General features: G+C 45.2%; 1 protein-coding gene and 1 pseudogene across 2 annotated transcripts in view; both read right to left on the bottom strand.

Moving 5' to 3' along the window:
- Positions 1 to 10,734, bottom strand: part of STX3 (syntaxin 3) — a 40,849-nt gene extending 30,115 nt beyond the window's left edge. For both annotated transcript variants that reach the window (XM_069470067.1, XM_069470068.1), the window contains exon 1: positions 10,540 to 10,734. In XM_069470067.1, coding sequence (XP_069326168.1) covers positions 10,540 to 10,569 — 30 coding nt within the window. In that variant the 5' untranslated portion in view covers positions 10,570 to 10,734. The remainder of the gene's footprint in view (positions 1 to 10,539) is intronic.
- Positions 10,735 to 20,081: 9,347 nt separating this feature from the next.
- LOC138385004 (olfactory receptor 10V1-like) lies at positions 20,082 to 21,134 on the bottom strand (annotated as a pseudogene).
- Positions 21,135 to 21,204: the final 70 nt, after the last annotated feature.

Genomic DNA, 21,204 nt, shown 5'->3' with positions numbered 1-21,204 from the left:
ACAAATCCCATCCGCAGTCTGTCGTTGAGAACCTGCAGGTCAGAGAAGGTGTAAGAGTTATTCCAGGTCTCCCAGCTACTGATCTGCAGAGCCAGGGCTCATGCTTAGGTCATCTGTCCTAAGCCCTTCTTATCGCACTGCATTCTGCTCACGGCAGCGTACCACCAAGAGCAGCCATGGGCCCAGGACAGCCTCAGCCCAGCCCTGCAGAAAGCACCCTGGGCTGGGAGAGCAGAGCTGTGGCCTTGGGGACAGCACTTGGCTCTGTTAAGCCTTAGTTTTCTCACCAGGTAAGGAGCTTAGCTTTCCGGAACTCCAGGATACCTCACATGTGCCTCAGAAACTACTCAGGGTGGTCGGGGAGGGGGATGTCAAGCAGGTGGGGCTCCTGGGCCTCCCCCCTCTTCAATCTGCAGAGCTTCACTTTTATGTGCTTTATACACTTGGATTGGATATAAGATTTCATTTTAAGAAAGAGTCTTGTCAAAAAAGAAAGCTGGAAAAGTAGATGAATGGATACCTTCTATGAAGTAGAAAGAGAGGAGAGTCCCTCCGACCGAAGTTAAAACACAGCTGCAACATAAGTTTAAATCATCAGCATTTCCTTAAGAACTTTTACAAATTAGAGCCACAAGACAGAAGGGATGAGAAAGAAAAAGGGAGTCATGCCAAATGAGGAACACACTGTTCACCAGCTCTCTGGCTCTGTCTCTGCCACAGGTGCCAGACCCCAGGGAGATGAGAGGGTCCCAGGACAAGAAAGCAAGCCCAGGAGCTCCCAGGAAAGAGTTTCTGGGTGAAAAAATTAAGGGACATATCTGGTCCTTAACTTTCAGCAGGGCATTGAAAGATTTTTGGCCTTCCTGGCACAAACAGGCGAGCACAAATTCTGGCACCTTCTCTTTCTTCTCCATATTTAAACACTTTTTTGCTCCAGAGACACAGACTCTTCTTTATAAACCCAGATTTTCTCCTGACAAATCTGATTGAAAGAGACAATGACACAATGACATCTGGTTTTACTAGTCCTTCTTCTTTAATTTAAAGAGCCAGAAATTCCAAGTGTGCCGGCTCTCAACAGACACCCAACAGGCACCCGGCGCTCTCTGTTCCCCAATTTAAAGACTCAGACGACCCCTCTTCAGTGCCCAGCTCTCCCCACTAAGCTGTGTTTTCTCTTCTAGTGAAACTCTCCCAAAGGGAACACTTCTCCTTTCCACTGAACTGCATCTTCCCCAACACCCTTGTCAGATGAACCAAGAGGAAATCAACCGATAATGCTACCCTAGCTGAGCCTCGTGCTTTACTATCAAGATGCTGTTCTAGCTGAACAATTTGAGGCAAGAATTAGCCCTATTTGAAAGAGGAAGACACTGAGGATTGAACTCATTATCAGCCCAAGGGCAGCGAGTCAGTGGAAACTGGACAAGAGCCGAAGTCCCCGAGGACCCCCCTCCTTGCATTCTGCCGTAACAATAATGATAGCAGATAATAGGGGTGTGTATTTTGTCATGGTTTCAAACGCATTATTTAACTCTCACATAAACCCTACGAGGGACAAATATTACTTTCCCCATTTACAGATGGAGCAACTGCTAAATTAGGTAAAATAATTCATCCAAAGTTATTCAGCTAATAAATGGCATCACACCCAGGGCCGCTGCTTGTACCGGCTACAGGCCACTTGAAGGCACCCTCCCCACTCTGGCTCAGCGCCACACCCTTGCTTATTTCAGGGGGTGCTGAAACATCCATAAAACTAAATTAGATTAATCTATATGCATGAATGAAAAAGATACCAGTGCGTATAATCCCACGAATGCCCATGTGTGTAGAGGAACAGAGACACATCTGACTGCCTGAGTTGAAAACCCAGCTCTGCTACTAAGTATCTCTGTGCTCTTGAACCAGCTACTTAACCTCTCTGCTTCAGTTTCCACATCTGTAACACAACAAGAATAATCTGCTCACAGAATTGTTGTGAGGATTTAATCAAATTTTACACGTGAAAGAGTTGGAACCCATTCTACTAAGTGAAGTATCCCAAGAATGGAAAAATAAGCACCACATGTACTCACCATCAGATTGGTTTCACTGATCATCACCTAAGAGCACATTTAGGAATAACATTGATCGGGTGTTGGGCAGATGTGGGTGGGGGAGGGGATGGGTGTATACATACATAATGAGTGTGATGCGCACTGTCTAGGGGATGGACACGTTTGAAACACTGATGGAGGGGTGGCAAGGGCAATATACGTAACCTAAACTTTTGTACCTCCACAAAATAATGAAGAATAATGCTAAAAAAATTTTAAAAATAAAATGATAGAAACACACATAAAAAGAAAAAAGAAATGTTTAGAGCAATGCTGGGCATGTATTAAATGACCAAGACTATGCCACCTAAAGCAGAAAATTGGGCCTTCTTTTCTCTAAAAAGAGTTAGAGTTTCTGCTAAAGAAGCAACTCTAATGCCAGTTCTTAGAAGGTGACAACAGGTGTCTTAGGAAGAGGGAATTACCTGCAGTCACTGGAATTTACTTAATGTATTTTAAATCTGTCATTTTTCTACTATATGCTTTTAAAGAAATAGAGCCCCCTTTGACTTCTGCTTCAGCTACATTCTCTCAAATTTTGATGTTTACTACTCTCGTGATCACTCATTTCTAAATAGTTTACCATTTCTGCTTTATTTTTAGCCCAAGAGTTATTTAGAAAGGTATTTTTAAATTTCCAAAAATGGGTAAGCCTGGGGAGGACTATTATTGTATTAATTTCTAATTCTATCATTGTCGGGGAACATGGCCTATGTGACATACGTTTTGTGTAATTTGACATTTTCTTTGTGTCTTAACACAGGGTCAATATTTCTTAATCTTCTATGTGTGTTTCCAAAGAACTTGCATCCTGTTTGTTGGATGCAAAAGTCACGGAAGTTGCATCCCCACAGGCCATGTTGATTCCTACCTGCTTTTGCTTCTCCAGACCTGAGCTGGGTCTAGAAAAGGAGTGGAAAGTCTCAAGAAAGGAAGGTTTGCCTTCGCTTTGTTGGTGGGGAAAAAAAAATTTTTTTTTAAAGAAAAATAAAAGGGGCCCTCTGGGTAGATGTTATCTATACTAATGAGGAATCTAAGGTTAGAAGGGTTCATTCATCTAGAATCATACAACTAATAAGGAGCAAAGCCAGGACTGGAACCAGTCCAATGCATGGTCCAATCCAATGTTCACTGTTCACTGCTACCTTAACTCACAGAGGGCCCTTGGGGTCTTCTCACCACCCAGCACACCCACAATATTCTCCTTCTCACTACAAGGTTCCATGCAGAGCAAGAGACTCATTCATTCATTCATTCAGCAGTCTTTACTGAACATCTGACATTCACCAAACAATAGTCCAGATGCTTGGATCAAGCTCAGCCCCTCCTCTCCAGGATCTCACTGTCTCAGATAGAAGACAGACAGACACATAGGTCCTTGTGTCACCATGCAATGAGTGATGACGGCACTTGGCACAAGGAATTATGCACCCAGGAGAAGATGGGGTGCCTGTGTAAGGTCAAGCCTGGGGGGGAGATGGAAGCCAGTTAGAGAATGTTTGCAGAGATGACTCCTTGGGGAAATTTTGAAGATTGAGTGGATTTACCCAAAGAAAACCTACAGGAAGGCCATTTGGGGTGAGAAGACCACAGCTTTTTCCTGCTTTCCCTCTCATCCCAGGAGATTCAAAGAAGGCCTTCTTCTTCCTCCTGGAGAGCTCAAGTCCCCTTTAGGTCCTTTCTCCTCTACGCTAGGCTTGTTCACTCTCACTTCCTCTCTCTCTCCTCCCTTGGTCCTGGCTCCTCAACACCTCTGTAACATTCAGTCCTCAAGGATACAGAGAAGAGGAAGGAAGGAAGGAACAATGTCTCACTCCACCCTCTGCCCTCTCCTCAACCCTTCCTTTCAGTCTGTCCCATAAGCCTCTTCCCTTCATTGTCATTCTAGAGTAAATACTAGTTACAACAGGTAACATTCATTGAACATGCAACATGGGCTGAGGATTTTTCTAAGACACGTGCTTCCTATTCACCATGCATTTACACCAATCTTCTGGGGACACTCCCCATCTTATAGCAGAGAAAACTAAAACATAAAGACGCCAAGCAACCTGCCCAAGATCCTGCAGACAGGAGGGTCGCCTGGGCAGCTGGCTGCAGAGCCTTTGTCCTCAGCCATCTGGAGTGATGCCTCTTAACAGCTCCCCACCCCCACCCCAGCTGTAGCATGCAGCACTAGCCACAGGAAACAAGCTCCCAGAGAACCATAAAACAGATGCCAAGAGCTGACAAGGTCATGAAAAACAAGGAGAGACTGAGAAACTGTCACAGGCCACAGGAAGCTAAGGAGACAGGACAACTGAATGCAATGTGGTGTCCTGGATTGGATCCAAGAACACAAAAAGGACATTAATGGAATAACTGGTGAAATCCAAATAAAGTCCACAGTTTTGGGAATAATAATGTACCAACAGCGGTTTCTTAGTTTTGATAAGTGTAAGATGTGAACAATGAGGGAAACAGGTGAGGGATAGACAGGAACTCTGTATGATCTATGTAACTTTTCTGTAAATCTAAAAGTAACCTAAAATTTAAAATTTATTTTTTAAAAAACCCCAGACCGCCCTAACCCAGACAATAAACATACCCAGGCAGTACACGCTCCACTAATCTCTTTAGCTGGGGGTTGAACTTCACTCAGTCTCCAGACAGGGACTGGGGAAAGTTGCCATGGAAATGGTCCCATGACAGAAAACAGGGTGACCTACCAGAGGAGACGGGGGCAGGCTGGGAGGAGAGGTGCACAGGGGCCTAACATAAGGGTGGCTGGAGATAAGGCCCCTCGCGGACCTCAGACTCTGCAGTTAAATACAATTGCAGAATATCCCCATTCATCCCCTGGACAGTTGGGTTTACAGCTGTCCAGGCTTTAGGCGGGGAAGGGAGATAACAGGAGAGAATGAGGCATACATGGTCTGTGTGCTTCCAAAACACAGCACCTAACAGGGCAGGCAGCTTCTGAAATTGCTGTTTTATGTATCTACAAAAATAAAGAGGTTCTGGGGGACCCAGGGAAGGCACATTCAGTGCTGTCAGCCTGGGAAGCTTCCAGACAGCGATGACACTGGAATCTAGCCTTAAGGGAAGAATTTTGCCAGGGAAAAATGCAGGAGCTAGATTTCCACTGTGCTGTCCGCATTTTCTCTTCCATCGTCTTTCTGAATAGGAGCAACCTTCCATGTCATCTCGGGCTGGGGGTTTAGGTAGAGCCTTGGAACTCTGTCCTTGGGGATGGACCAGTGACCTCTGGCTTCATTAGCAAATTTATAGGTTCCCTGGGTAAATGTTCCACTTCAAGCAGGTACAGTTTCACTTACCCACAGGGAATGGAGCAAGAAAAGTAAGTCATAATAATGAATAAGGGATGTGTATGGGCCAAGCTGTTGCTGATCAGTCAACAGACAAATGTTTAATACATGCCCGCCACGCAGAATGCTAAGCACTGGGGCCCCAGAGAATGATCACATCTGCCGCTGCACCAAGGGACATACAACGTAGTTGGGGAGTTGATCAAATACAGTGTAGGGTGACAGGAAGAAGCAAGACAAACATGCTCAACTCTTGATCCCACCACTGCCCAGAGGAGGATCTTATTCAAACCTGAGCTTCAATTACCTTATCTGTAAAATGAGAATAATTTATAGCAACACTTTTCCTTGTAGGGTTGAGAGGATTTGAGACAAGGTATATAAAGTACCTAACAAAAGTCCTGTCCAATAAGAAGTAGCTGCTCAATAAATGGTTATTGTTATTGTAACTGATACGGTGACAAGTACTGGAACCATCGACCTTACAGACAATAGGACATAGAAGACAAAGAGTCCAACTCATAAAAACAAAACAAATGGAAGGTGGTTTCAAACCCACTCCAGGGTAACAAAAAAACCCACTGACTCAAGACAAGTATTTCGTTGCAAAGCTACATACAGCCCATATGAGCTGCTAGAATGGAGGTCAGTATTCTAGGCTACAGAAATAGAGCATTACCTGTAAAGAAGGAGTTCTGAAAGATGGGCAGGAATTTTAACAAAAGGTGGGGAAAAAGCCCTGCAAGGGAGAGAGGACAACATCAACAATCGTCTCTCCCTTAGCACCTGCCAGTCCCCCAACCTCCCCACACCCTCACTGGAATAAAAATAAAATTAATCCCCTTCGCTCATCCACGCACTCTCTGGCCTCGGGCTGATGGGTCTGTAATCCCTACTCAATCCCCATCACTCTCATCTCAACCCTGCTTCCCGTCTGCTCACAGCAAAGCAGCTCTCCCAGAGAATGAATCCTCCCAGGTACAGAGAAGAAAGGCAGGAATCCTGACTACTAAGAAATCTTATCACTAAAGGAGGATAGAATCTCAGGAAAGGAGCAAATTGGTACTGTTAGGATTCAGTTATACAAAGCACTTGGCACACAGCAGGGGCTCGGTAAATATTTATTGACTGAATTAAGCTTTAAAGGGTAAGTACAGCTCCGTATTTCTGGTAGGGTTATAGCATAATTTCATCCTGAGGAACTCTGATCCCATAGAGATCCCGGAACTTCCAGTGGGGAAAGAGGCCAACAACAGCCATTTAGGAAGCAGCGAGACACAAAATAGAACAGAAAGTAAAGAGTAAATCTGGCCTTTAGAGCCCCAAGTGGTTGATTCCATTAGTGCGCTGGTCTTGGAGGGGCCCGGACATGCAAGTGATTTCTAGTCCTCCACAGATCAGTCTCCGAGGGGGTTCAAAGTCCTAGACCTCTCTCCCATACATCAATGGCTTCTCCATTATCATTACCTACTTTGGATTATTTTTGGTCCTCTTTTCATGTAATATAGTTCTTTGTTTTCTCTATGCGACCATTTCCACTCTAATACCAGGACTTTGTATAATAATTCTGCCTAACATGATGCCCACCAGGATGCTAGGCACATAAAGGTCAAAAAGCACCAATCGTGGTGGTCAGCAGATCCCACACACATGCAACTCTGTTGTTGCCCCCACATGTTTTGTGTGTTCTTGACGGTTTACATACATAAAGCCACCAGTGGGAGTGGTGGAGAAAATCAGGATCCGTGCCTTTCTTCTTAAGAGCCTCTACATGCATCTGAAGAGATTAGATGTCACTTGAAGAGGGACCTGAGCTCCAGCTTTACTTCTTCTGGGAACCCCTCAAACTCCATATCCATCTCCCATGTCCCAGAGGCCAGCCAGCAGGGTCTTCCTGGGGTTGCTTCTATCACAAGGATGGTGTCATAGTGTCTATGTCTCCTCTGTCTCCCTACCTGACTGTGAAGTTCCTAAGGGCCAAGATCATGTATGTATCACCAGTAGACTCCAGCATCTATTGCAGGGCCTGGCACACAGTAGGTACTCACTAAATGCTGAATGAAAATATGGACAGGCAAAACATCCCTGAACCAGGAATTGTCCAGACTCAGAGGATTCAAAGTTCAGCTACTGAGAAATCAGTGCTGATTTCAACCCCCTTCTGAGACAGGCTGGGTGTAGGCACTGCACATTCCTGGCAGGTTTGTCCTCCGTCACTGAAGCAGCAGGCTGCCGGGGGAGCCTACCAGGAAGAGCAGTGCAAGAGAGGAGGTAACTCAGGTCTTGTGACCGCAGCCCCTGGAAGAAATGACCTTCGGTGTGGACATTGCTGCCAAAGGGCCGAGACTGAGGAACTCACATTTACTGTGGTGACTCACAATGACCACAGGAGAAAAGGACGACGATGCACTTTACAGGTGCAACTCCAAGGCCTCAGTCTCTGTAGACTCTGAAGCCGTAGGACAGGCTCACAATGAAGCATTTTATAGAATCATACATCCTCAGGGTTGGTGGAGGCCTTAAATCCCCTAGTTCACCTCCCCTGTCTCAAAGAAATGCTCAAATTCCTACAATATTCAACATCCCAACAAGTTTCTTGCCATGCTGGAGGGCTGGAGGGCTGGAGGGCACACTAACCTGCCTCATCCTTGGGCAGCTGTGACTACTAAAAATGCTTTCTTACAGATTCCTGATTTCTATCCCTCAATCCCACATGTTCTCCTTGAATCTTTTATACAAAGAGTAAAGCTAACCTTATGCACAGGACAGCCCTCCAGCTATCTAGAGGCAGTTAATACCTCCCCACCCCAGGGTTTAGAAAGATCACCACAGAAAGAGATTGCACAGGTTGCTCAATGTGAAGTTTCCTGCAGGTTAGCAAATGCTTTTCACTGATAACAGGAATTACCAAGAATCAGAGCAAAAGATGCCTATCTCATGCAGTGAGGGTGAACCATGCCTGCGGTGGGGGGAGTACTGGAGGAGGCAGTCTAGACACCAAAATCTACAGAAACCTTAACAGACTTCACAGAAACCATTAAATAATGCCAGAAGGAGCTTCTGAGATCAACCCCATTCCTTGTTTTACAAAGGAGGAATTAAGAAGCAAAGAAATAAAATGGCACAAAGGAGCCCAGAGATTAAGTGCCAGGGCCACAATCAGAAGCCTCAACCTGCAATCCAGTCCTCTCTGCCCCGCGCTGCTACACATGGCCCCGCTCCCAAATACTCCAGCAGCCACCCTGTGATTGCAGAACAATGGTCCCAGAGTAACAGCCACCTCCAGTCTCACTTTCACCACATCCTCAAGAGGTAAAGGGAGGAAACCTATCATTAGCTCCATTTCACAGACGGTAACTATGAGGCAGAGAGGTGAGGGGACTTGCTCAGGTTCCCTGGAAAACTGAATTTATTCTGGGAACTCAAAGTTCAGTTAGGACTCTTTGCTCGTTGTTGACAATGAGCTGTTGAAAGGGGCTACAGAGTATCTTCCCCTAGAAAGGGAGTCGCCCTGGGTGTGCTATTCAGTTTTGCTCTTTCTTATGATTGCTGGGTGTGCTGACACAGAAAGATCAAAACCAGCTCTTCTTTCCTTTCTGCCTAACTGGTGTGCTCCACGGAAAAGAGCATCGTGGAGGGTGTCAGGAGCCTGGGTTCCTCTCCTGGTGGTGCCCTGACCAGCTCTGTGTCCTGGGACATTCCTCCCACTACTGCAAGCGCCAGTTTCCTCATCCATAAAAACAGCGACAATAAGTTCTGCCCCAACGGTAACAAGGATGACTGAGAGCAAGCATGAGGCAGAGAGGCCACCCCCACAATAGGCGACTGTTCTCTTGCTTCTCTCACTTCCCCAGCCCCCTCACCTCCTCTGCAGCCTTGCTACCCAGAACAGGTGAAAGGGTCAGGAAGTTCTCATCCACGCAAGGGAGGAGAAAGGAGAACACTTGTGACATCATCCCAACCAGTCCCCGACACCTGTACTTTCCAAAGAGCACTTACAGTTATTAGCATCATATTTACTGCTTATTAAGTCCCACGTGCCATGCACCATGAAAGGGTTCTTCTGCACGCCCTGGTGCTTTTCCTCACAACTACCCATTTTACAGATGACAAAACTTAGCCTGGGAGTTTAAGGGACAGCCAGTAAGCAGTGGAGCCAGGAGGACACCCAGTTCTAATCCAGTCCTGTGCCCCCTAAACTTTAATGTGCTCGTCAATCACTTGGGGTGATTCATGAATAAATAGACTCTGATTCTGCAGGGCTAGACTGAGGCCTAAACTGCTGCACTGGTAGAACTTATGTCACTGAATCCCCAAGGCTTAGCACTGGGCCTGGCCCATCGGATACACTCAGCAATTATTTATGGAATGAGTCAATGAATATCTGGCTCAAAAACTCAGGCTTTAGCCCTTCTCTAGATAAAGTTCCATAATGTCATTTGATCCTCACAACAAATCTCTAAGGTATGGTCATTCCCATTTGACAGATAAGGAACTAGAGACTCAAGGACTCAAGGAGTAGCCTAAGGTGTTACAGCTTTTATGCAGCAGGACTGAGGCGGTCTACCTTCAGATCCTTTGTCCTGACCACACGGCTGTCCCCAGGGATGGGGGAGGGGAATAATAATTACAGACCACCTGTTGCTGAGGAGCTGACACATCCTGACATGTGACTGGATCACACAGCTTCAGAGGTCACCAGGGAGCCAGGCCTGGAGCCCACCGGGAGGAAAACAAGGAAGAGGGGAGAGGGGGCATAGTGTCAGGCAGCCGTGGGCAGGTGGTGGGGTGACCCCTGACCTCACGGTGAGTCTTGCTGGGCCCAAGCATCCCCCCCACCCCCGGCCACTGCGAGGCCCAGCTCTGGACAGACGCCGTCCAGCTTGGGGGTGGGAGGGTTAGAGGCGTTCAGGGAAATCGCTGCCTGGCGATGAATCACCAGGCACATGACCCCGCATAGGAGGGGAGGGTGCGGAACGGGCGCAGGATGAGGCCGGGGACACAGGGAGGGCAGGCCTCGCGCCCGACCCCTCTCCCGCCTCCACCTGGGGAGCAAGTGGAAGCCCCTCTCCCTCGCAGCCCCGCCTCCGAGCAGCCCCCCGCGCCGGGTCCCCGAGTGCCGCAAGACTCACGGCCTTCAGCTGCTCCAGTCGGTCCTTCATCCTGGCGCCCAGGCGCTCGGGGGCCGGTAGCACGTCCCAGGTGAGTGCGTCCCAGGTGAGCGGCCGGAAGTGGCGGCCGGGCCGGGCCGCTGCGAGGGAGCTCGAGGCGCAGGCGGAGGCGGGCGGCGGCGGCTGGCTAGGAGGAGCGTCCGAGGCCACGGGAGGCTCCGCCGCGCCGCCCCCTCCGGCCCCCGCCGGCGCCAAGCGCTCCAAATCCGGCTCCCGGGCCGGCGCCGGCGCGCAGCGCTGATCCGCCCGCCGACCCGCCCCTTACCTGGGCCGCGCCCCGCGCTCCTCCTTAAAGGGCCCGCGCCCTGTCCCCGCCACCCGGGCGTCTCTAGCTCCGCCCCCCCAACTAGAGGTCCCCCAGGGGACCGGTCAAGGCCAGGTGGAGGCTCCGGCCCTGGCAGATCCTGCCGCAGGGCGGAGGACAGCGAGGGGCTCTGTGTGGCCTCACTTTCATCTTTTCTATTGGACAACTGTGCACTGTCTGCCCTGGGCACTGCGCTAGGATCCAGCTCTGCGACGGACTGGTTGCTACGCGGGGATAATGTCCCGAAACAAATAACTCTCAATGCGAGTTGTGCTGCAGTGGGTAGGACGGAAACGTCCAGCAGATACTCCGCCTGGGGGAAGGGCATTCCGAGTAACGGAATCTGCGCAGGCGGGGGCTGCCTGGAGATGGGGGTGCAAGAGGGTGTCCAAGAGGGTAACTAGAGATGAGGCAGGGTGGGTCCGGCTGGGGCGAGGAATTTGGATTTTATGCTGTTGACAATAGGGATCCCTGGAGAAATGCACGCCGTTCAATGTTGAAGTCAGACACCTGCCACTAACAGTCTGTATAATTTGGGGAAAGCGCAGTTTCTCAAGAGGACCCCGTTTCCATGTCTATAAATTGCAGATAATACCCACTTCGTAGCTTGCCGTGATGCCTGTGAGCGAGGAGGAGCGATTGATTCGTAATCTAAGAGCAGAGCTGTAAAATAAAGGTGTTGGCATCGGAACACTTAATCCCTCTTGTTTCCCTAGTGGTGCGGAGATTCCCAAATAGACTGTACCATCCGGAAAGGTGGGCGGGTTCTTCTCACTGCCCCTCACTCTTTATCCCCGTCTTCTCCTTTCTCGCCCTCTTTCTCCTTCCCTGTTTGTCTTCTTGGGAACAAGTGACATATCCAGCAGGACGGAACTCAATAAATAGGACAGACAAGCCGGAGAGTTAATTTTCAAGTTAGGAAAAGAATCTGCGGTGTACATTCAGGTTTAAAGGCTGTAAATACCTTTGTAGTCCTAACAGGACTTTGCCCTTTTGTGCCCTTTGTGCTCCAGGCTGACTTCATCGGCTCCCATAAAGATACGCTCTGTATGGCAGAGGTCGGGCTGTTGGAATGGCCCTGCGGTGCTCAGCCCTAATCCTCTCCCACGCCCTGCACACTTTCTTCTGGATGGCTTCCGCGCCCTCTGGTGGTCATAACTGGACAAGGCGAGTTGATCAGAAACTATACTGTATCGCCTCCTTCCCCTAAAACCTTATTAGGGCAGATAGCTAGATCCCTGCACTTTGGGATAGCAGAGTGTCCTCAGGAGGACAGAGCTGGGAATAACTTTTTAAGTTAGAAGTCTGCAAACGTCTGGACCACAGACGTCTGGACTAAGAATTCTTTCTATAGCAGGAATCAAGGGTAGCCTTTCAGCCTCTGCTCAGGCAGAAGTTTTCTGCTGAAGGATAATTGTTTTTAAAAGACTAAAATCATGACTTTCATACGAATATAAAATGAACGCACATCAAATATTTTATTGAATTCATTAATTAATGAGGGACCCAGGAAGCGGTTATGCCTGTCCAGAGCAGAACCCAAAGAGCAGACACATATACAGGCAATCAGGAATGTTGAAATGAATATGTTAATAAACAGAAAACTGGCTTTAGGTGTCGGGAGAGAGCAATGGCACTCCTCCCTGGACAAAATGCATTTGCGTCTCAATGGGCAAGAATCATTTGCATTACTATCAATTTTCTACAACTTACAGAGTTGGAAGTTAGCTGCAACACCTTAAAATGCACAATTATAAAATCATATGACCCAGAAAGGTGCATTAGACATGGCCTAGCATGCCATATAGTACACCCAGTAATCTTCTTTTTTTCTTTTTTGGCCATTTTAATTTTTTCAGATTTTTTAGATACTCCCAAGGTAGCGCCTTTCATAGTTGAACAGTTCCAACTGTGTTAAAAAGTTCTCTGTAACACAGAACAAAAATTTTCCTCCCTATAACTCCTGCCATTATTTCGTTTTGCCTTTGTCCAAATACTTAAGAAATATAATCTGTCCTTCACAAGATGAGCTTTCCAAGAAGGGAGAGTTGCTATGGGGCACCAGGACAATTGCTAGACACGTGGCCAGGAGGCCTGAGTTCTAGACACAACTCTATCACAAAATAGCTGTTGTTTGACATCATACAATTTGTTTTATCATCTGTCAAATAAGGGGACTGATGAAAACTAAAGAATCCCAAACTTTTCAAGGCCAAGAATATCATATATGCATTATTTTTATTTATGGACCTCTTCTTTGGAAAGATTCCATATTTCTAACAAAATAGATTCACTGGGTAATAAGAAATTTGGTTTCCTATAAGAGGATGTTTCCATGAGGGAAAAAAATGACCTTTTGGTTAGCCTGTATGGCCATAACAGAAATGACTATATGATTTCCCTTAAACTTTTAAACATTGAGAACAGCACAAAGAGCCATCATTTTAAAAGAGAAAAAAAAAGCCCTCAATTGCAATTGGAATCCAGGGACCAGAAAGGAAGCATCACAGAGTTTTTTGTTGTTTTTTTATCATGGCATTCTACATATTTGAAGGTAGATATTACAGACTTAAATTCTTCTTTAAAACTCCTATTAGCTATGAGCCTGAATTGTTAATTTTATATTGATAGTTGCTTTTCCCTGGATTCCGTCTGCCAGTTGTGTACAAGAAACTGAAGAAAGGCAAGTTGCAGTAGGACAAGGGACCTGCAGGAGGGGAGTCCATGGGCTGGTGAGGAAGATACTGGTGTTGAGCCAAGTGGACTATAGGGTCTGCAAGCAGGTAGACAATGACTTAAGTTTCCCAGCTCAGTAGGAGCCCCTTCTCTCTGAGATAGACAGATAGATAGATAGATAGATAGGTTTTTCTGCCCCATGGTGGTCCTTGGTTTCCCAGACACTAGGTCTAGTACAGCTGTTTCCCCATTAAACAAACATAATCAGGATTAATTCAAGTGTTTGCATTTCGGTTATAAATAAATCAGCCAACACTTAATTTCACCTTTACGAACAAACCAAAGAGAGAATCCTGAGATTTCAGGGCTCAACTTCCCTCTCTCCCCTCCCTCTGAGCCTGTTTCTTTCCAACTAGAATAAAAGACTGAACTTTACCCCATGTTGACTTCCAGGACCTGCCGTGGGACAGGTGAGACCACTTTCTGTCTGGTGTACCTTGAGTCAGTATTTCCAGGGTGTGGTGTTCAGGAGATAAAGGGATCTAGAGAATTGAAGAGGAAGACTCTTTTTGTTCCCTCACAGTAATGCTTGCCTGCTGCAGGGAGGATAGAGAATAAATGTCCTGGCTTGTAGCTATCTATTGCTGCATAACAATATGCCCTAAAACCTACCAACTTGAAATAACAAATATTTATTATCTCACAGCTTCTGAGATTCAGGAATCCATGTGCAGCTTCGCTGGATGCTTCTGTCTTGAGGTGCTGTGGTTTGAATGTGTCCCCTTCAAAATCCAGGTGTTGCCAATGTGACAGTACTAAGAGCTGGGGCATTTAAAAGGTGATTAGACTGAGAGGGCTCCTCCCTCATGGATGGGACTAGGTACCCTTAAAAACGGCTTGATGGGGGGACTTTGGCTTGCCTGCCCTTTTGCCTTCTGCCATGCAAGGAAGCAGCAAGAAGACCCTCACCAGATGGCAGATGCCAGCACCTTAATCAGACTTCCCAACCTCCAGAACTGTGAGAGAATACATTTCTGTTCCTTATAAATTACCCAGTCTCCAGTATTCTTTTATAGCAGCACAAAATGGATTAAGACACAAGGTCTCTCACAAGACTGTAATTAAGGTGTCAGCTGGGGCTGTAGTCTCATCTCAAGACTCAGCTGGAGAGTGACCTGCTTCCAAGGTCACTCATGTGGTGAATGTTGTTGGCAGGATTCAGTTTCTCAAGGCTGTTGGACTAAGAGCCCCAGTGCCTTGCCATGTTGGCCTCTCCACAGGGCAGCTCACGCCATGACACCTGCTTCCATCAGAGCAAGAAGTGAGACAGATGGATGGAAGCCAAAGTGGTTTGTATCCTACCTCATCCCATCTCATCTTGTATTAATCTCAGATGTGACATCCCATCTCTTTTGCTGTATTCTCTTCATTAGAAGTGAGTCAATAAGTTCAGTCCATGCTCAAAGTGAGGATATTACACAAAGGAGTGAAGACCAGGAGCCACCTCAGTGGCCACCTGGCACACAGTTCAAGTCCCAAATTAATGCCAGATGCACACTATTTCTTTCACCTTCTTAGAGCTCTCCTGCCCTGTATCCATCCTGGACAGCTCCTACTCATTCTCTAAGTCTCAGAGTAGATGCTTCCTTTGGAAAGCACCTCACCCTCCAGGACTGACTTATGCATTTCTCAAATGTGCCTCTATGATACTCTAGAATTCTCCATCATAGCCCCTACCATGCTACATAATTACCCAGACGCTTGTCTGACTCCTGCACCTTCTGTAAGTTCTGTGAGGGCAGCAGCCTTGTCTCCCCACTTCACTGATGTGAACCCAACCTCAGCACAGGGCCAAAATGTGCTAGGCACTTGGTAAGTATTAACTAAATTTATTAAATAAATCTTCTTGTTATATGGCTCTGTTATGTCTTTCTCCTTATTAAAACCCATCAGTGGCTTCTCATTACAAGGAGTAGGGAGACCAGACTCTTCCTAGAATGGCATTCAAGGCTTTGCCCAATCTAGCCCAAGCCTTACATACTGTCACTCCCTGACACCATCAGCCTCACCAAACAACCATGTCTTCTCTGAACCTAATTCATCCCTTCATGATTTCCCAATTCCCTCTGACTGATATGTCTTTCTTCAGTGTCATGTCTGGCAAATCCTGCTTCTCCTTCAGGACTTAAGCCTTCTCCAGTTTGTCCAGGTGGTCTCCAGGTTGGTCTCTCTGCACCTTCCCAATAGGGCTTGTTCAGATGTCTTTCTAAAGCACACCCTATGTTGTCTTTTCCTTAGCTGCTTACACAACTGTCTTCCTGACTAGACCATAAACTGCTTGAGAGTAACAACTTGGTAATATTCACCTTCCATGATTACCATGAAATAGGTGTGCAGCGGGTATTTGGAGAATGAAACAATCATTGACTACTAACACACACACACACACATGCACACACACCCTAGGGATCCTTCTCTCCTCTCCCTAAGGAGAAAAGATCCTTCCTGGATCCTGCCTCTTAAAACTAAATGTGATGGCAATTTCTTGTGACTTCTAGGATAAACTTTTTGTCACTGAATTGAGTACTTAAAATAATGGGCTTTATTGATAAAGATGTTTTACATCACATTGTTCATGTGTTTTCCTCACATTAATCTCCATAGACCATAAACCTGTGCCTATGATTTAATAAGGTCAATTATTTGTACCACAATTTGTTTTGTATTTTTGTACAAATTCCTCAATCCCCAGAGCCATAAAACATAAAATTCTACTTTGAAGAGCCTGGTAAGAGAAATTGGAAGACTCAGTGGGGAAACCTCTTTACCTCTGATGTGCAGAAGACATGATTGTTTCTTACGGCACCTTTGAACACATGTCAAGAGTAACAGGATATGCAAACTATTTAACTGATAAGGGATTGATAACCAGGCTATATAAGAAACTCAAATAACTCAATAGCAAAAAAAATAAATAAATAACAACAATAATAATAACCTGGTTAAAAAATGGGCAAAAGATCTGAATAGACATTTCTCAAAAGAAGATAAACAAATGGCCAACAAGTGGATGAAAAAATGCTTAACATCACTAATCATCAGGGAAGTGCAAATCAAAACAACAGTAAGCTATCTTCTTGCCCCAGTTAAAATGGCTATTACCAAAAAGACAGAAAAATAACAAATGCTGGTGAGTATGCAAAGAAAGGGGAACACTCATACACTGCTGGTGGGAATGTAAATTAGTACAGCCACTATGGAAAACAGTAGGAAGGTACCTCAAAAAACTAAAAATAGAACTACCATATGATCCAGCAATCCCACTTCTGGGTATTTATCCAAAAGAAAGGAAGTCAACATATCAAAGAGATATTTGCATTCCCATGTTTATTGCAGCACTATTCACAATAGCCAAGATATGGAATCAATGTAAGTGCCCATCAACAAATGAAAGGATAAAGAAAAATTTGATATATATGCACAAGAGAATGTAATTCCACCATAAAAAGAATGAAATATATCATTTGCTATAACATGTGGAACTGAAAGACATTACGTTCAGTGGGTTAAGCCAGGCACAGAAAGACAAATGTTGCATGTTCTCATTCATAGGTGGGAGCTAAAAAAAAAAATTGATCTTATGGAGGTAGTGAATAGAATGGTGGTTACCAGAGGCTGGGAGTGTAATGAGGACAGGGCATAAACAGGTGTTGGTTAATGAGGACAAAAATACAGTTGGATAAAAGGAATAATATCTAGTGTTTGGTAGCACAATAGGGCAACTATAGTTAACAATTTATTGTATACTTCAAAACAACTTTTAATAGAAGAACATATTTGAAATGTTCCCAACACAAAGAAATAATAAGTGTTTGAGGTGATGGATATTCTTATTACCCAGATTGGAGCATTATACATTGTATGCTTGTATCAAAACATCATAATTCCCTGTAGGTATGTACAACTACTATGTATCCATAAAAATTAAAAGTAAAAAGACCATACATACATATATATATTAGAAAAAAGAGTAACAGGATATTCATAATGAAGCACAGGTGAAAGGAAATTGGATAATTATGACTTTAAACTTTTTGTAATTAAAAAAGTAGGACATTTAGTGTGAGTACTTCTCCATTTTGATGTTTGAATAACCATCCTGAAGTTTTATAATATTGTGCTTTCCTAGTTTTGTTTTATTCTGATATCTCACAATAACAGAGAGGGAGCCCATTTCATTATGAATTAAATTAAATTACAGAGAAATAAGCTGATTTTCCCAGGCTCACATAGCATGCTGATAGGTGTGCTACAGGAGCTGGTGGTTGTGTGCCCAGGCTGTGGGACCAAACTACTCAGCTCAAAGCTCAGTCCTACCATGAATAGTTGTGTGACTTTGGACAATTTATTAATATTTAATGTCCCTGTGCCTCAGTTTCTTTATCTGTAAGTGGAAATAATAGTAATACCCATCTCATGGATTTTCATGGAGATAAATGTATTGATAAATGGGAATTGTTAATTCCCTAATTCGATCACTTGAAAAGAAATCTGCTAACCCATTATAACTTCACTGCTTTCTCAAAGAGCATGGGGAACTGAGAAATGCCCAGATTGTTTCAATCACTAGTGAAATAACCCTGTTGGTATTCAAAGTCTAATGCAGCATTTTCAAAAGTAGGTTCAACAAGACAAACCATTTCAAAAGGTACTCCAAGGAAAAAAGAATTTGGAACACATGGTGAAATACACTCCTCATCTTAGAGAGTCATGACTGTATGTTTACATGGTACAGCCTGGGTAAACCTGCAGTAAAACACCAGTTTTACTTTGGTCAGCACAGTATTTGTCACTGTATTTGACCACATAACATTTATTTCACACATATACCTATTACCAAAGGACTAGTGTCCTGCAGATAATACCGACCTAGAATATTGCAGGAGAACACGGGAAGGACAGCAAGTATCTATGAACAAACCACAAAAGATCCTTCTGGTTCTTGTTTTTCAAAGAAAGACAGCAAAATTTCAATTCCACATAATATGGATTCTGGTCATGATTTTTGCCTTTTAAGGCCTCTGATACTCTTTCAGAAAATAAAATAAAATTTATAGCATACTGTTTGTACTTTACCAGATAAGGAAACAGAGACCCAGGGAGATGATTTCTTGTTCTTGTGCTTTCCTGTTCTGTTCTTCAGAAATGCTCTTCCTGCTCCCTTTTGCACACCCCGAAAGCTGGAGCCCTGTCATGGTGCAGCTCAAACACCACCTCCCCCATCACACTTGCCTTGATTCCCTTCACTGTCCCTCCTCTGAAATCTATAGTATTGTGTCCCTTGGCCCTTGGTGTAACTGTGGTGTGAGCTCTTAAGTCTCATGAGATTTCTTACTTCCTTCAAGGCAGGAGCTACATCTTACTCACCTTTCTACTTCCTGCTCCACTGACCACAGGTGGGTACATAGCACATAGTAGAATTCAATAAAGAGTTGTTTACTGCCTTGTTGAGTGTTGTAGATGAATACATCACTAAATAGTCAACAGGAAGAGGAAAGAATGAGCTTCCCCCACCTTACAAAAACATAGTAAACCAGTGATACACTAACACCATTGCCTTGAGACAAATGATGATCATGAAAATGACTGTCATTCTACTTAGACTCCTCAGAGTCACCGTAATGAGTCCCTTCCCCCTCCTCACTGTCCAGCCAGTGTTTGTCTTCACAGAATTGGTTTTGCTCTACTTGAATCCAGATCTGAACCAACATTCTCCCTCTCATACCCAGAAAGGCTCAAGTAGCAAAGCAACTTTTACATGTCATGCATACTTAGCTTGAGATAGAACAGGAGAATATGAGATACGTGTATGAGAGAGAAAGAAATGAGGAGGGGAAGGAGAAAAAGAAGAAGAAGAAAGAAGGGAGGTAGAATGGGGAGGAGAATGAATAGACGTAGGGAATGTATTTTAGAGGCAGACCAATACAGAGTCAGAGACTGACATGGAGGCCAATTAGCTCTGGTATGAAAGTAAGAAAAGAGAAGCTACCAAAACTTTTAAACTTCAGTACTTTCCCCAGAACCTTTCCCTGGAAAATAAGTTAGAAATTAAAGATTAATAATTTTAAAACACACACACACACACACACATACACACACTCAACATTCACACCACGAGCAAGAATCATGAGAGAGTGGTTGGGATGGTCCCGGTTTGATTTGCATCTTATTCCTGGCTTAGCCCCTACTTAGATGTGCAATGGGTGGGCTGCTGAGAACCCAAGAACTACATCTGGAGACAAATCCAAGATAGGACACACTGGACATGTGACGGTGAGGATGGTAACAACCACATTCACTGCAACATATCCCTTTAAAATTCACAAAGTATTTTCACTTAACGTATCTATTCATCCTTATAACTACTCCCAGAATTTAGATCCTGTGAGTATATTAATCCCTCTTTTGGAGATGAAGAACCTGAGGCTGAGAAAAGGAAAATGACTTTTGAAAAATAATATACTTAGGAAGAAGTAACGGCATAAAAACAATGAACTGTGGTCCCCCTTCTCCTCTTCTTTTCAGCATGTCCATGTTTCTCTACTAGGCTATGTTGTAGAAGAACTTGTGTTTAGAGCAGCAGGAACCTCATCATTGCCCTCTTGAAAGCATCCTTAAGCTCTCTCTTCCTCATGCTGCAGATCAAGGGGTTCAGCACAGGGGTGATGAATGTGTTAACTTCAGACACTACCTGGCCTCTCTCAGGAGAGTAGCTGGAGCTGGGGCACAAGTAGATGAGGCTGGCACATCTGTACTAGAGAAGAACCACAGTCAAGTGGGAGGAACAGGTGGAGAAGTCCTGGTGCCTCCCCTCAGCAGGGCGGATCTTCAGGATGGCAGCCACAATGAAGACACAGGAGAGAGTGATGAGGAGGAAGGGGATCATGAGGACGATGATGCTTCGCACAAACAGAACAGCCCCATAGACCCAGGGGTCTGCACAGGCCAGTCTCATGACAGGGAGGACATCACAGTAGAACATGCTAATTTCTTCGCTGCTGCAGAAAGGGAGTTGGAAGATAAGCACAGTCAGCTGCATGGCCAAGATGAACCCCAGCGGCAGAGACCTCAGGGCCAGTTGGATACACAACCTCCAGCTCATGATGATTGTATAGCACAAAGGGTGACAGATGGCTACAAACTGGTCATATGCCACGACAACCAGCAGAATGCAGTCAGCGCTGTCCAGGAAGAAAAAGAAGAACATCTGGCCTCTACAGCCAGGCAGGGAGATTAGGTTTCTCTCCATGGACAGGACACTGGCCAGAATCCCAGGGGCAGTGATGGGAAAGTAGAAAATCTAGATCTCTGGAGCTGACAAGTTTTCCAGGAGGAAGTACATGGGAGTGTGGAGACAATGACTGATCCAGATGGTGAGAAAAATGGAGACATTGCCACTAATGTTGACCAGGCACATAATCAGGAAGGTGACAGAAATCAGCATCTGCACCTCAGGGAGTTTGGAGAAGAGACGGAAGTGGAAGTGAATCATTCCAGGTTGGTTTGTGTCCTCCATGTGTTCAATGCATTGGGCTTGCTAATGGTACAGGTGCAGGCCCTGAGGACAGATAAATGTCGGGACCAAA

Source organism: Eulemur rufifrons, chromosome 6 (assembly GCF_041146395.1).
Source record: "Eulemur rufifrons isolate Redbay chromosome 6, OSU_ERuf_1, whole genome shotgun sequence".
Taxonomy (NCBI): Eukaryota; Metazoa; Chordata; class Mammalia; order Primates; family Lemuridae; genus Eulemur; species Eulemur rufifrons.
This window is presented reverse-complemented; position numbering and strand designations above follow the sequence as displayed.